The sequence below is a fragment of the Salmo salar genome, chromosome ssa13 (genome assembly GCF_905237065.1).
Source record: "Salmo salar chromosome ssa13, Ssal_v3.1, whole genome shotgun sequence".
Lineage (NCBI taxonomy): Eukaryota > Metazoa > Chordata > Actinopteri > Salmoniformes > Salmonidae > Salmo > Salmo salar.
Window position 1 is genome coordinate 108,930,882 of NC_059454.1, and position 15,703 is coordinate 108,946,584.

General features: G+C 45.1%; 1 protein-coding gene across 6 annotated transcripts in view; it reads right to left on the reverse strand.

Moving 5' to 3' along the window:
• Window positions 1-15,703, reverse strand: part of LOC106568544 (netrin receptor DCC) — a 597,715-nt gene that overhangs the window by 99,231 nt on the left and 482,781 nt on the right. For all 6 annotated transcript variants that reach the window (XM_045692661.1, XM_045692664.1, XM_045692659.1 and 3 more), the window contains exons 18-19: window positions 10,528-10,666; window positions 6,564-6,671 (exon numbers count right to left, since the gene is read on the reverse strand). In XM_045692661.1, coding sequence (XP_045548617.1) covers window positions 6,564-6,671; window positions 10,528-10,666 — 247 coding nt within the window. The remainder of the gene's footprint in view (window positions 1-6,563; window positions 6,672-10,527; window positions 10,667-15,703) is intronic.

The window sequence follows — 15,703 nt, forward strand, 5'->3', positions numbered from 1 at the left end:
AGATTGACTCTCTGTGTTCTAGAGGACAGATTGACTCTCTGTGTTCTAGAGGACAGATTGACTCTCTGTGTTCTAGAGGACAGATTGACTCTCTGTGTTCTAGAGGGCAGATTGACTCTCTGTGTTCTAGAGGACAGATTGACTCTCTGTGTTCTAGAGGACAGATTGACTCTCTGTGTTCTAGAGGACAGATTGACTCTCTGTGTTCCAGAGGACAGATTGACTCTCTGTGTTCTAGAGGACAGATTGACTCTCTGTGTTCTAGAGGACAGATTGACTCTGTGTTCCAGAGGACAGATGACTCTCTGTGTTCTAGAGGACAGATTGACTCTATGTGTTCGAGAGGACAGATTGACTCTCTGTGTTCTAGAGGACAGATTGACTCTCTGTGTTCCAGAGGACAGATTGACTCTCTGTGTTCGAGAGGACAGATTGACTCTCTGTGTTGCAGAGGACAGATTGACTCTGTGTTCCAGAGGACAGATTGACTCTATGTGTTCCAGAGGACAGATTGACTCTCTGTGTTCGAGAGGACAGATTGACTCTGTGTTCCAGATTGACAGATTGACTCTCTGTGTTCGAGAGGACAGATTGACTCTCTGTGTTCGAGAGGACAGATTGACTCTCTGTGTTGCAGAGGACAGATTGACTCTGTGTTCCAGAGGACAGATTGACTCTCTGTGTTCCAGAGGACAGATTGACTCTCTGTGTTCCAGAGGACAGATTGACTCTCTGTGTTTCTGAGGACAGATTGACTCTCTGTGTTCCAGAGGACAGATTGACTCTCTGTGTTCTAGAGGACAGATTGACTCTGTGTTCCAGAGGACAGATTGACTCTCTGTGTTCTAGAGGACAGATTGACTCTCTGTGTTCTAGAGGACAGATTGACTCTCTGTGTTCTAGAGGACAGATTGACTCTCTGTGTTCTAGAGGACAGATTGACTCTCTGTGTTTCTGAGGACAGATTGACTCTCTGTGTTCTAGAGGACAGATTGACTCTCTGTGTTCCAGAGGACAGATTGACTCTCTGTGTTCCAGAGGACAGATTGACTCTCTGTGTTCTAGAGGACAGATTGACTCTCTGTGTTCTAGAGGACAGATTGACTCTCTGTGTTCCAGAGGACAGATTGACTCTCTGTGTTCCAGAGGACAGATTGACTCTCTGTGTTCTAGAGGACAGATTGACTCTCTGTGTTTCTGAGGACAGATTGACTCTGTGTTCCAGAGGACAGATTGACTCTCCGTGTTCTAGAGGACAGATTGACTCTCTGTGTTCTAGAGGACAGATTGACTCTCTGTGTTCGAGAGGACAGATTGACTCTCTGTGTTCTAGAGGACAGATTGACTCTCTGTGTTCCGGAGGACAGATTGACTCTGTGTTCTAGAGGACAGATTGACTCTCTGTGTTCTAGAGGACAGATTGACTCTCTGTGTTCCAGAGGACAGATTGACTCTCTGTGTTCCAGAGGACAGATTGACTCTGTGTTCCAGAGGACAGATTGACTCTGTGTTCCAGAGGACAGATTGACTCTCTGTGTTCCAGAGGACAGATTGACTCTCTGTGTTCTAGAGGACAGATTGACTCTCTGTGTTCTAGAGGACAGATTGACTCTCTGTGTTCCGGAGGACAGATTGACTCTGTGTTCCAGAGGACAGATTGACTCTCTGTGTTCCAGAGGACAGATTTACTCTGTGTTCCAGAGGACAGATTGACTCTGTGTTCCAGAGGACAGATTGACTCTGTGTTCTAGAGGACAGATTGACTCTGTGTTCCAGAGGACAGATTGACTCTCTGTGTTCCAGAGGACAGATTGACTCCGTGTTCCAGAGGACAGATTGACTCTCTGTGTTCTAGAGGGCAGATTGACTCTCTGTGTTCTAGACGACAGATTGACTCTCTGTGTTCTAGAGGGCAGATTGACTCTCTGTGTTCCAGAGGACAGATTGACTCTCTGTGTTCTAGAGGGCAGATTGACTCTCTGTGTTCTAGAGGACAGATTGACTCTCTGTGTTCTAGAGGACAGATTGACTCTCTGTGTTCCAGAGGACAGATTGACTCTCCTTGTTCGAGAGGACAGATTGACTCTGTGTTCCAGAGGACAGATTGACTCTCTGTGTTCCAGAGGACAGATTGACTCTCTGTGTTCCGGAGGACAGATTGACTCTCTGTGTTCCAGAGGACAGATTGACTCTCTGTGTTCCGGAGGGCAGATTGACTCTCTGTGTTCTAGAGGGCAGATTGACTCTCTGTGTTCTAGAGGACAGATTGACTCTCTGTGTTCTAGAGGACAGATTGACTCTCTGTGTTCTAGAGGACAGATTGACTCTCTGTGTTCTAGAGGACAGATTGACTCTCTGTGTTCTAGAGGACAGATTGACTCTCTGTGTTCTAGAGGACAGATTGACTCTCTGTGTTCCGGAGGACAGATTGACTCTCTGTGTTCCAGAGGACAGATTGACTCTCTGTGTTCTAGAGGGCAGATTGACTCTGTGTTCTAGAGGGCAGATTGACTCTGTGTTCCAGAGGACAGATTGACTCCGTGTGTTCCGGAGGACAGATTGACTCTCTGTGTTCCGGAGGACAGATTGACTCTCTGTGTTCCGGAGGACAGATTGACTCTCTGTGTTCCGGAGGACAGATTGACTCGCTGTGTTCCGGAGGACAGATTGACTCTGTGTTCCAGAGGACAGATTGACTCTCTGTGTTCTAGAGGACAGATTGACTCTCTGTGTTCCGGAGGACAGATTGACTCCGTGTTCCAGAGGACAGATTGACTCCGTGTGTTCCGGAGGACAGATTGACTCTCTGTGTTCCGGAGGACAGATTGACTCTCTGTGTTCTAGAGGACAGATTGACTCTGTGTTCCAGAGGACAGATTGACTCTGTGTTCCAGAGGACAGATTGACTCTCTGTGTTCCAGAGGACAGATTGACTCTCTGTGTTCCAGAGGACAGATTGACTCTCTGTGTTTCTGAGGACAGATTGACTCTCTGTGTTCCAGAGGACAGATTGACTCTCTGTGTTCTAGAGGACAGATTGACTCTGTGTTCTAGAGGACAGATTGACTCTCTGTGTTCTAGAGGACAGATTGACTCTCCGTGTTCCAGAGGACAGATTGACTCTCTGTGTTCCCTCAAAGTTAGAGTGGGCCGTAAGAAACAAGGAAACAGTATCCAGCTGCCACACACGCACGCATATGCACACACACAAACACGCTCTCCTCGGAGAGCAGTCTATTGGCTGTAGTCTGACTTCAGTAGTCACCGAGGTCAATACTGGAGATTTACAACATGGATGAGAGGAGGGGAGGAGGAGAGGAGGAGGAAGGTAGGATGGAGGAGGAGAGGAAGGAGGAGGAAGAGGAAGAAAAAAGCCAGGTGCTTTCAACCTGGCTACGCCTAACCTTTAACAGCCCTTTACCCCCGAAAGCAACTTGCCCAAGCATCCCCCATTTCTCCTTCACCCATAACCAGATAGCTGATGTTCTGAAAGAGTTGCAAAATCATGACCCCTACAAATCAGCAGGGCTAGACAATCTGGACCCTCTCTTTCTAAAGTTTTCCCGTCGCAATTGTTGCAACCCCTATTAGTAACCTGTTCAACCTCTCTTTCGTCTTGTCTGAGATCCCCAAAGATTGGAAAGCCGCCGTGGTCATCCCCATCTTCAAAGGGGAGACACTCTAGACCCAAACTGCTACAGACCTATATCTATCCTACCCTGCCTTTCTAAGGTTTTTGAAAGCCAAGTTAACAATCAGATCACCGACCTTTTCGAATCCCACCGTACCTTCTCCGCTATGCAATCTGGTTTCCGAGCTGGTCATGGGTGCACCTCAGCCACTCTCAAGGTCCTAAACGATATCATAACCGCCATCGATAAAAGACAATACTGTGCAGCCATCTTCATCGACCTGGCCAAGGCTTTCGACTCTGTCAATCACCACATTCTTATCGGCAGACTCAACAGCCTTGGTTTCTCAAATGACTGCCTCGCCTGGTTCACCAACTACTTCTCAGACAGAGTTCAGTATGTCAAATCGGAGGGCCTGTTGTCCGGACCTCTGGCAGTCTCTATGGGGGTGCCACAGGGTTTAATTCTCAGGCCGACTCTTTTCTCTGTATACATCAATGATGTCGCTCTTGCTGCTGGTGATTCTCTGATCCACCTCTACGCAGACGACACCATTCTGTATACTTCTGGCCCTTCTTTGGACACTGTGGTAACTAACCTCCAGATGAGCTTCAATATCATACAACTCTCCTTCCGTGGCCTCCAACTGCTCTTAAATGCAAGTAAAACTAAATGCATTCTTTTCAACCGATCGCTGCCCGCACCTGCCCGCCCATCCAGCATCACTTCTCTGCACGGTTCTGACATAGAATATGTGGACAATTACAAATACCTAGGTGTCTGGTTAGACTGTAAACTCTCCTTCCAGACTCACATTAAGCATCTCCAATCCATAATTAAATCTAGAATTGGCTTCCTATTTCGCAACAAAGCATCCTTCACTCATGCTGCCAAACATACCCTCGTAAAACTGACTATCCTACCGATCTTTGACGATGTAATTTACAAAAGAGTCTTAATTAAACACTCTACTCAGCAAATTGGATGTTGTCTATCACAGTGCCATCCGTTTTGTCACTAAAGCCACATATTCTACCAACCACTGCGACCTGTATGCTCTCGTTGGCCAGCCCTCGCTACATATCCGTCGCCAAACCCACTGGCTCCAGGTCATCTATAAGTCTTTGCTAGGTAAAGCCCCGCCTTATCTCAGCTCACTGGTCACCATAGCAGCACCCACCCGTAGCACGCGCTCCAGCAGGTATATCTCACTGGTTACCCCCAAAGCCTATTCCTCCTTTGGCCGCCTTTCCTTCCAGTTCTCTGCTGCCAATGACTGGAACGAATTGCAAAAATCACTGAAGCTGGAGACTCATATCTCCCTCACTACCTTTAAACATCAGCTGTCAGAGCAACTCACAGATCATTGCACCAGTACATAGCCCATCTGTAAACAGCCCATTCAACTACCTCATCCCCATATTGTTATTTATTTTTTTGCTCCTTTGCACCCCAATATCTCTACTTGCACACTCATCATCTGCACATCTATCACTCTAGTTAATGTTAAATTGTAATTATTTCGCCGCTGTGGCATATTTATTGCCTTACCTCCCTAATCTTACAACATTTGCACACACTGTATATAGATTTTTCTATTGTGTTATTGACTGTACGTTTGTGTAACTCTGTGTTGTTGTTTGTGTCGCACTGCTTTGCTTTATCTTGGCCAGGTCGCAGTTGTAAATGAGAACTTGTTTTCAACTGGCCTACCTGGTTAAATAAAGGTGAAAGAAATAGTTTTTTAAAAGGAAGAGGAGGAAGGGAGGATGAGGAAGAGGAGGGGAGGAAGGAGGAGGAAGAGAAGAGGAGAGTAGGGGGAGGATAGGAGAGAGAAGTGAAGGGGAGATGAGGGGGAGAAAGGAAGGAGGAAAAGAGGGAAGGAGTAAGGTGTAATAGGGAGAGGGAGGAGAGGGAGACAGGCTGGACCACACAGAGTTGGGCCCACATCTCTTTGTGTTGTCTTCCCAACTGGTTGTCACTCATTATCATGCCAAACAGATCTGGGACCCAGGCTACATTACAGCCAGGGGAGAGGGGGTTAGGGGTGTTGTTAGGGGCGCGGTCAGGGGCGCTGTTATGGGCGTGGTTAGGGGCGTGGTTAGTGCCTTGGTTAGGGGGCGAGATTAGGGCCTTGGATAGGGTTGTGGTTAAGGGCGCTGTTAGGGGGCGTGGTTAGGGGCGTGGTTAGGGTTGTAGTTAGGGGTGCGGTTAGGGGTGTGGTTGGGGGCGTGGTTAGGGGCGTGGTTAGGGGTGTGGTTAGGGTTGTGGTTAGGGGCACGGTTAGGGGTGTGGTTAGGGGCGTGGTTAGGGTTGCAGTTAGGGGGCATGGTTATGGGGCGTGGTTAGGGGCGTGGTTAGGGGTGTGGTTAGGGGTGTGGTTATGGGGCGTGGCTATGGGGTGTGGTTAGGGGCGTGGTTAGGGTTGCAGTTAGGGTTGCGGTTAGGGCGTGGTTAGGGGTGAGGTTAGGGCGTGGTTAGGGGCGTGATCAGGGTGTGGTTAGGGCGTGGTTATGGGCGTGGCTAGGGCGTGGTTAGGGGCGTGGTTAGGGGTGCGGTTAGGGGCGCAGTTAGGGGCGTGGTTGGGGGTGTGGTTAGGGGCGTGGTTAGGGTCGTGGTTAGGGTCGTGGTTAGGGTTGTAGTTAGGGGTGCAGTTAGGGGCGTGGTTAGGGGTGTGGTTAGGGCATGGTTAGGGGCGTGGTTAGGGTTGTAGTTAGGGGTGTGGTTAGGGGCGTGGTTAGGGGCGTGGTTAGGGTTGTCGTTAGGGGTGTGGTTAGGGGCGTGGTTAGGGGTGTGGTTAGGGGCGTGGTTAGGAGCGTGGTTAGGGGTGCAGTTAGGGGTGTGGTTAGGGGCGTGGTTAGGGGCGTGGTTAGGGGCACACTCAGGCTAACAAAGTAAACGGTCCGAGGCGGGGACAGCAGTTCTTCTTACCCACAACTCGTCCGTTAGCCTCCATGGGGGGTTGCCAGCTGATCAGGATGGCTCTGGGTCTTCCCTCCCTGCTGATCACCGTCAGGTCCTTAGGGGCGGAGCTGGGAGCTGTCAACCAATCAGGTAAAGAGAGAGAAAGGAAATGACAAGTTTCAGCCAATCAGGAGTGGCGAGGAACAGGAAGTAGAGATCAGGGGTCAGGTTTATACCACCAACGACACGTGTCCTAATTCTGTCATCACACCACCACACACTGTTGTTCATTTGAGGTTGTATTAATTGTGTAATAACAGTAAACTGCCGTTAAGCCTGAGTCCCAACAGAGGCCCAACAAACAAATGTTTGACCGACATGAAGCTAAATCATAAACATAGTCTACACATGATCTGAGACCAGCTCTCGGTCTCTCCTGAATTACAATGCTGGACTGCATGAAATTAAACATCAACCTCTTCGTTTATAATACCACAGGAATTCACATCCCACAGAACAGTTGAGCTGATTTCATTGAAAGGTTGAACTACCTTTGTTCAAAGATCAAACCAATCACATATGTTCCTGTGTTTCCATTTCAAACACGTTTCATATCTTTTGCTTGTTATTTATGTGTTTCTGAAAAGCAATCAATAACAAACACAAGTTTCAAGAACAGTGCGTGTCCCAAATAGCACCATATTCCCTACATTCTGTAGTGTCCTATTCCCTTTTAGTGCACAATGGGTTGTGGTCAAAAGTAGTGCACTATATAGGGAATAGGGTTCCCATAGGGCTCCTGGTCAGAAGTAGTACACTATGTAAGCAAAAAAGGGTGCCATTTGGGACGCAGACCAAACAATGTTAAAAGCAATCACTAGCCAACATAGTCCAAACAAGTATCAGGACTCCTATGATGTTCTCAGTAATTGTGATAGATTACCTGAGGGAGACTAAGGGGTCAGAGGGTTTTTATCAGAGAACACTCCTTCTAACAGAGCCTGCACGGCGACAAAGCTGATTAAAACCTGCTAGTGATCTGAACTAGGTCAGATCATTTAACACGCTGTCCTTAATGACCAAAACAGAGGCTCTAAGACTGTGTTTTACACACAGGTAACCCAACGCTGATATTTTGTCCAATTAGTGAGAATTGGTGAGAAAACTAAAATCTAAATTGGTCTGCCTGTGTAAACATAGCCTTAGTCATGTGACTAAGCAAGGCTTCACATAGATTGTAAATCCTATGACTGATGTAGAATGTATTTGACACAATGGTCGTGATGCAACAGATATTCTCTGTAATACAACATAGATTATCTGTAAAACAAAATGTGCTGTCTGTCTCCACAAGCTGGTGCAATTATTTTTGTGCAGAAAAAAAAAAACGTTCAGTTATATCAAAAAACCGATGTGCCAAATGTGTTGGTTTTACAACTTGAGTGTGTATGGGGCCATGCAGCAGGACTTCACCAGTGTACTATACCAGGAGGAAACCTGGATTTCTGCATAAATTGGTCATCAAATTTGATCTGATCTTCATCTAAGTCACAACAATAGACAAACACAGTGTGCTTAAACTAATAACACACAAATTATTATTGTCTATATTGAATACATCATTTAAACATTCACAGTGTAGGTTGGAAAAAGTATGTGAACCTCTAAGCTAATGACTTCTCCAAAAGCTAATTGGAGTCAGTGAGAGGAGATTGGAGATGTTGGTTAGAGCTGCACCGCCTTATAAAAAAACACTCACAAAATTTGAGTTTGCTATTCACAAGAAGCTTTACCTGATGTGAACCACGCCTCGAACAAAAGAGATCTCAGAAGACCTAAGATTAAGAATTGTTGCCTTGCATAAAGCTGGAAAGGGTAACAATAGTATCTCTATAAGTCAGTTCACAGTAAGACAAATTGTCTATAATTGGAGAAGGTTCAGCATTGTTGCTCCTCTCCTTAGGAGTGGCCGTCTTGCAAAGATGACTGCAAGAGCACAGTGCAGAATGCTCAATGAGGTTAAGAAGGATCCTAGTATGTCAGCTAAAGACTTACAGAAATCTCTGGAACATGCTAACATCTCTGTTGACGAGTCTAAAATACGTAAAACACTAAACAAGAATGGTGTTCATGGGAGGACACCACGGAAGAAGCCACCGCTGACTAAAAAAACCATTGCTGCACGTCTGTAGTTCTCAAAAGAGCACCTGGATGTTCCACAGAGCTACTGGCAAAATATTCTGTGGACAGATGAAACTTCAGTTGAGTTGTTTGGAAGGAACACACAACACTATATGTGGAGAAAAAAAGACACAGCATACTAACATCAAAACCTCATCCCAACTGTAAAGTATGGTGGAGGGAGCATCATGGTTTGGGGTTGCTTTGCTGCCTCAGGGCCTGGACAGCTTGCTGTCATTTACAGAAAAATGAATTCCCATGTTTATCAAGACATTTTGCAGGAGACTGTTAGGCTATCTGTCCGCCAATTGAAGCTCAACAGAAGTTGGGTGATGCAACAGGACGACAACCCAAAAAGACTAAAGTAAATCAACAATACACCTTCTGGAGTGGTCCAGTCAGAGTCCTGACCTCAACCCGATTGAGATGATGTGGCATGACCTCAACCCGATTGAGATGTGGCATGACCTCAACCCGATTGAGATGTGCCATGACCTCAACCCGATTGAGATGATGTGGCATGACCTCAACCCGATTGAGATGATGTGGCATGACCTCAACCCGATTGAGATGATGTGGCATGACCTCAAGAGAGCGGTTCAACACCAGACATCCCAAGAATATTGCTGAATTGAAACAGTTTTGTAAAGAGGAATGGTCCAAAATTCCTCCTGACCGTTGTGCAAGTCAGATCCGCAACTACAGAAAACGTTTGGTTAAGTTTATTGCTGCCAAAGGAGAGTCATTAAAACCAGGGGTTCATATACTTTGTACAACCTGCACTGTGAATGTTTACACGGTGTGTTCAATAAAGATATCAATATTTTGTGTGTTATTAGTTTAAGCAGACTGTGTTTGTCTGTGGCTGTGACTTAGATGAAGATCAGATAACATTTCATGACCAATTTATGCAGAAATCCAGGTAATTCTAAAGGGTTCATATACATTTTCTTCCCACTGAATACAAGCAATGGACACTATTTCCGTGCTTTTAGGGCCCATAATACAATTCTTCCAAAAATGGGCGTGGCTTCAGAACGTTTTCAGATTTGAATAAAATGTCAGAAAATATGCAGTCCGACGAGAGAGGACACAAATTCATTGCTTTAACTAATTATGACAAATGTTAAGAAAATATTGAGCAATGTTGAGCAAGAGAAAGACAACGAGAGAGTGAGAAAGACAACGAGAGACAGAGAGAGAGAAAGACAACGAGAGAGTGAGAGACAGAGAAAGACAATGAGAGAGAGAGAGGGAGAGAGAAAGAGAACTAGAGAGTGAGAAAGACAACGAGAGACATAGAGAGAGAGAGAAAGAGAACTAGAGAGTGAGAAAGACAATGAGAATGAGAGAGACAGAGAGAGAGAGAGAGAGAGAGAGAGAGAGAGAGAGAGAGAGAGAGAGAGAGAGAGAGAGAGAGAGAGAGAGAGAGAGAGAGAGAGAGAGAGAGAAAGACAATGAGAGAGAGAGAGAGAGAGAGAGAGAAAGACAATGAGAGAGAGAGAGAGAGAGAGAGAGAGAGAAAGACAACAAGAGAGAGAGAGAGAGAGAGAAAGACAACGAGAGAGAGAGAGAGAGAGAGAGAAAGACAACGAGAGAGAGAGAGAGAGAGAGAGAGAAAGACAATGAGAGAGAGAGAGACAGAGAGACAGAGAGAGAGAGAGAGAGAGAGAGAGAGACAGAGAGACAGAGAGAGAGAGAGAGAGAGAGAGAGAGACAGAGAGACAGAGAGAGAGAGAGAGAGAGAGAGAGAGCAGAGAGAGAGAGAGAGAGAGAGGGATCGAGGTTGAGAAAAGACAGAGCTCCTCACCTGCTTCGTACGTAGTAGCGTGAGCGGTCATACTCCACGTGCTGGACTTACGGCCCTTGGTAACCATGACAGCAAACTCGTACATGGTGTTGGGCTTGAGACCAGTGACGGTGTGGCTGAGGGCTGTAGTGTCTGCAGACTGGAGACAGAAACAACGTAACATCAAAAACTATTCTGTCAGAGGACCCCATCGTTGGGGTGGTGTAATGGTTTTCATGTCATATCCTTTGTACTTTTTAAACTGTTAAAACGTTTTGCCCCCAAAAAATATATAAAATCAAATGAAGAGAGCACAGTGGGGATCAGTAGGTTACCTGCCTTGTTCAGGGGCAGAACAATCTGTTGTTGTGCCCCTGAACAGGGCAGTTAACCCACTGTTCCTAGGCATTCATTGAAGATAAGAATTTGTTCTTAACTCACTTGTCTAGTTAAATAAAGGTAAAATAAAAAATAAAATAACAAATGGAGACTGTCTAGGAAAAATAGTAGAGCTCAAAAACTGCTTTTTTAACGAGCAATAACCCCACAGCAGGTCCTCATTGAGCAGGCCAGTGGTTTAAATCAACCAGTTCTGCCTGCCGGGTGAAAACACAATACTCGCCATCATCACACAGTGTAAAATACTGACAATCTGAAAATGGTCCAAACACACAGACAATGTGGTGAAGAAGGAGCACCAGCACCTCATCAACCTCAGGAGGCTGAAGAAATGTGGCTTGGCCCCTAAGACCCTCACAAATTTTTACAGATCTACCATGGAGAGCATCCTGTCAGGCTGTATCACACCGCCTGGTACGGAAATTGTACCGTCCGCAACCATAGGACTCTCCAGAGGTGTGGTATGCACATCACTGGGGGCACACTGCCTGTCCTCCAAGATCTCTGCAACACCCGATGTCTCAGGAAGGCCAAAAAGATCATCAAGGACCTCAGCCACCTGAGCCACGGCCTGTTCATTTCATAAGTACAGTTTAGAAAGTATTCAGACCCTTTGACTTGTTCCACATTTTGTTACGTTACACCCTTATTCTAAAAATGTATAAAATAGTTTTTTTCCCCTCATCAATCTACACACAATACCTCATAATGACAAAGTGAAAACAGGGGGAACCCCCTCGGTCATATTTGTTGTCAGTCCAAATGATTAGCCAAGCAAGGGAAGTTTGCAATATAAGCCCCTCAGCCCTGTTTTCTTTTTAATGAAGTTTGCAGTTTACAATTATGTTCACTTCGGGCCTGACAAATTACTCAAGGGCTACATTCCAAACACTTAAGACACACACCCTATCCCCTCAGCCCTCAAATTAAGTGGACGGTTTTTAGAAGTTTTTGCAAATGTATTAAAAATAAAAAACAGAAGAATACCTAATTTGAGCTCAATTGATCATCTCCTGCGTTGTCTTGGCTGTGTGCTTAAGGTTGTTGTCCTTTTGGAAGGTGAACCTTCTCCCCAGTCTGAGGTCCTGAGGACTCTGGAGCAGGTTTTCATCAAGGATCTCTCTGTACTTTGCTCCGTTCATCTTTCCCTCTATCCTGACTAGTCTCCCAGTCCCTGCCGCTCAAAAACATCCCCACAGCATGATGCTGCCACCACCATGCTTCACCGTAGGGATGCTGCCACCACCATGCTTCCTCCAGACGTGACTGTTGGCATTCAGGCCAAAAAGTTCAATCTTGGTTTCATCAGACCAGAGCATTTTGTTTCTCATGGTCTGAGAGTGGCCAGACAGGTGCCTTTTGGCAAACTCCAAGCAGGCTGTCATGTGCCTTTTACTGAGGAGTGGCTTCTTTCTGGCCACTTTGAACTTACAATGGCTAGCCCCAAGTCGTTATATATTAAACATTTTCTTTTTGCTATTTTGCTATTTGCCTCATGACACCACCCTACTTTGTTGACAACAAACTTTCTTTACCCAAGCGGGGGACAGACTATATTTGTTCCCACACTCGGACTCTGACTCTCTATTGGTTACACAGACTTTTGGCCTCCTATCCTATTCTAACCACCTCTCGCCGGCTTTGTATTCATGTTACCTGATTAAATTACTGTACAATATGATCATGTTGCCATCTAATGCACATTGATGTTATAAATCAACACCGCAGAGCTCTCCCTGTCCTCTGCCGTGCCCTGATTGTATTACTGCTGATGATATCTGGAAATGTGCATGTACACCCTGGCCCATCTACTGTTGCCAGCCCCATATTCTGACTTGTGCTCTGATATCTGCTTCACTGATTTCTGCTCTCATAAAAGCCTGGGTTTTCTGCATGTTAACACTAGAAGCTTATTACCTAAAATGGGTCAATTGAAAGCGTGGGTTCACAGCTCCAATCCAGATGTGTTGGTCATTACTGAGACGTGGTTAAGAAATAGTGTTTTGAATACTGATGTTAACCTTTCTGGTTATAACCTTTTTTGGCAAGACAGATCTTCCAAAGGTGGAGGAGTGGCAATCTTTACCAAGGATCACCGTCAGTGCTCGGTTGTCTCCACCAAGTCCATGTCCACAAACAATTTGATTTGCTGGTTTTAAGCATTAAACTTTTAAATAGCTCTTTGTTGTCTGTTGCTGGGTGCTATCGTCCTCCATCAGCACCGGCCTGTACCCTACCTGCCCTAAGCTCTCTCCTGGCCTCTTATAATAAGTCTGAATTTGTCCTGCTAGGTGACCTAAATTGGGATATGCTTTAACCACCTGACCAAGTCCTAAAGCAATGGGACTCCCTAAATCTTTCTCAGATTATCACCAATCCCACATGGTATGACTCCAAACACCCAGAAAATGATACTCTCCTCGATGTTACCCCCACAAATAATCCTGATAGGTATTAGTCTGGTGTTTTCTGTAATGACCTTAGTGATCACTGTTTTACAGCCTGTGTTCGTAATGGCTGCTCAGTGAAACAATCTGTCCTGATTTGTCATAGACACTTGCTAAAAAACTTTAATGAGCAAGTCTTCCTTCATGAACTGGCCTCTGTAAAATGGTATAGAATCAGCTTGATCCCTTCTGTCGAAGACGCTTGAACCTTATTTTTTCATATTTTCAGTGGTATTGTTATTAACAAACACTTCCCCATAAAGAAAATGAGAATCAAAAACAGGTTCATGCCCTGGTTCGACCGTGATCTTGCAGAGTTACTCCACCTCAAGAATTGCATTTGGCGAAAGGCTCGGCACACGTATACTCAGGATGACTGGCTCTCGTTCAGGCAAATGAGAAATAAGTTCACTCAGGCTCCCTGGAAGGCCAAAGTTAGTTACTTTAAGGAGCAGTTCTCTCTCTGTGGGTCCTTACCCCAAGAAGTTCTGGAAAATGGTTAACCGGTTATGGCTAGGGGGTAGTATTTTCACAGCCGGATAAAAAACGTACCCGATTTAATCTGATTATTACTCCTGCCCAGAAACTAGAATATGCATATAATTATTAGCTTTGGATAGAAAACACTCCAAAGTTTCTAAAACTGTTTGAATGGTGTCTGTGAGTATAACAGAACTCATTTGGCAGGCCAAAACCTGAGAAGATTCTGTACAGGAAGTACCCTGTCTGACCATTTCTTGGCCTACTTGATTACTCTATCCAAAACAGGGGATCTCTGCTGTTACGTGACACTTCCTACGGCTCCCATGGGCTCTCAGAAGGCGGCAAAAAGCTGAATCGTGGCTTTGCAGGCCCTGGTTGAAAAACAGTAGCGCGTTTGGATAGTGGCCGGTCACAGTACTATGAGACTCAGGCTCGTGCACGAGGGGATCCCATGCTTTTATTTTCTCTCTCTTTGTATGTAAACACGCTTTCCCGGTCGGAATATTATCGCTTTTTTACGAGAAAAATGGCATAAAAATTTATTTTAAACAGCGGTTGACATGCTTCGAAGTACGGTAATGGAATATTTAGACATTTTTTTGTCACGAAATGCGTCGTGCTCGTGACCCTTATTTACACTTCGGATAGTGTCTTGAACGCACGAACAAAACGCCGCTATTTGGATATAACAATGGATTATATGGGACCAAACCAACATTTGTTATTGAAGTAGCAGTCCTGGGAGTGCATTCTGACGAAGAACACCAAAGGTAATCAAACTTTTCTAATAGTAAATCGGAGTTTGGTCAGGGCTAAACTTGCTGGGTGTCAAAATAGCTAGCCGTGATGGCTGGGCTATCTACTCAGAATATTGCAAAATGTGCTTTCACCGAAAAGCTATTTTAAAATTGGACATAGCGAGTGCATAGAGGAGTTCTGTATCTATAATTCTTAAAATAATTGTTATGCTTTTTGTGAATGTTTATCGTGAGTAATTTAGTAAATTCAACCGGAAGTTTGCGGGGGTATGCTAGTTCTGAACGTCACATGCTAATGTAAAAAGCTGTTTTTTGATATAAATATGAACTTGATTGAACAAAACATGCATGTATTGTATAACATAATGTCCTAGGCGTGTCATCTGATGAAGATCATCAAAGGTTAGTGCTGCTTTTAGCTGGGGTTTTGTTTTTTGTGACATTATATGCTAGCTTGAAAAATGGGTGTCTGATTATTTCTGGCTGGGTACTCTGCTGACATAATCTAATGTTTTGCTTTCGCTGTAAAGCCTTTTTGAAATCGGACAGTGTGGTTAGATAAAGGAGAGTCTTGTCTTTAAAATGCTGTAAAATAGTCATATGTTTGAAAAATTGAAGTTTTTGTATTTTTGAGGAATTTGTAATTCGCGCCACGCCTATCATTGGATATTGGAGCAGGTGTTCCGCTAGCGGAACGTCTAGATGTAAGAGGTTTTAAAGACCTGGAGAATAAACCCTACTCCTCACAGCTGCCCATGTCCCTTAATGTTGATGATGTGGTTGTTACTGACAAGAAGCACATGGCTGAGCTCTTTAATCACAACTTCATTAAGTCAGGATTCCTATTTGACTCAGCCATGCCTCTTTGCCTGTCCAACATTTCCTCATCTCCCACCCCTTCCAATGCGACTATCCCCGATGCTTCTCCCTCTTTTTCCCCTGCCCAGCTACAAAGTTTCTCCCTGCAGGCTGTCACTGAGTCCTTAAACTTGACCCCAAAAAAACATCTGGGTCAGATGGTTTAGACCCTTTCTTCTTTGAGTTTGCTGCCCCTATCATCGCCAAGCCTATCTTTAACATGTTTCTCCTTTCTGGGGAGGTTCCCATTGC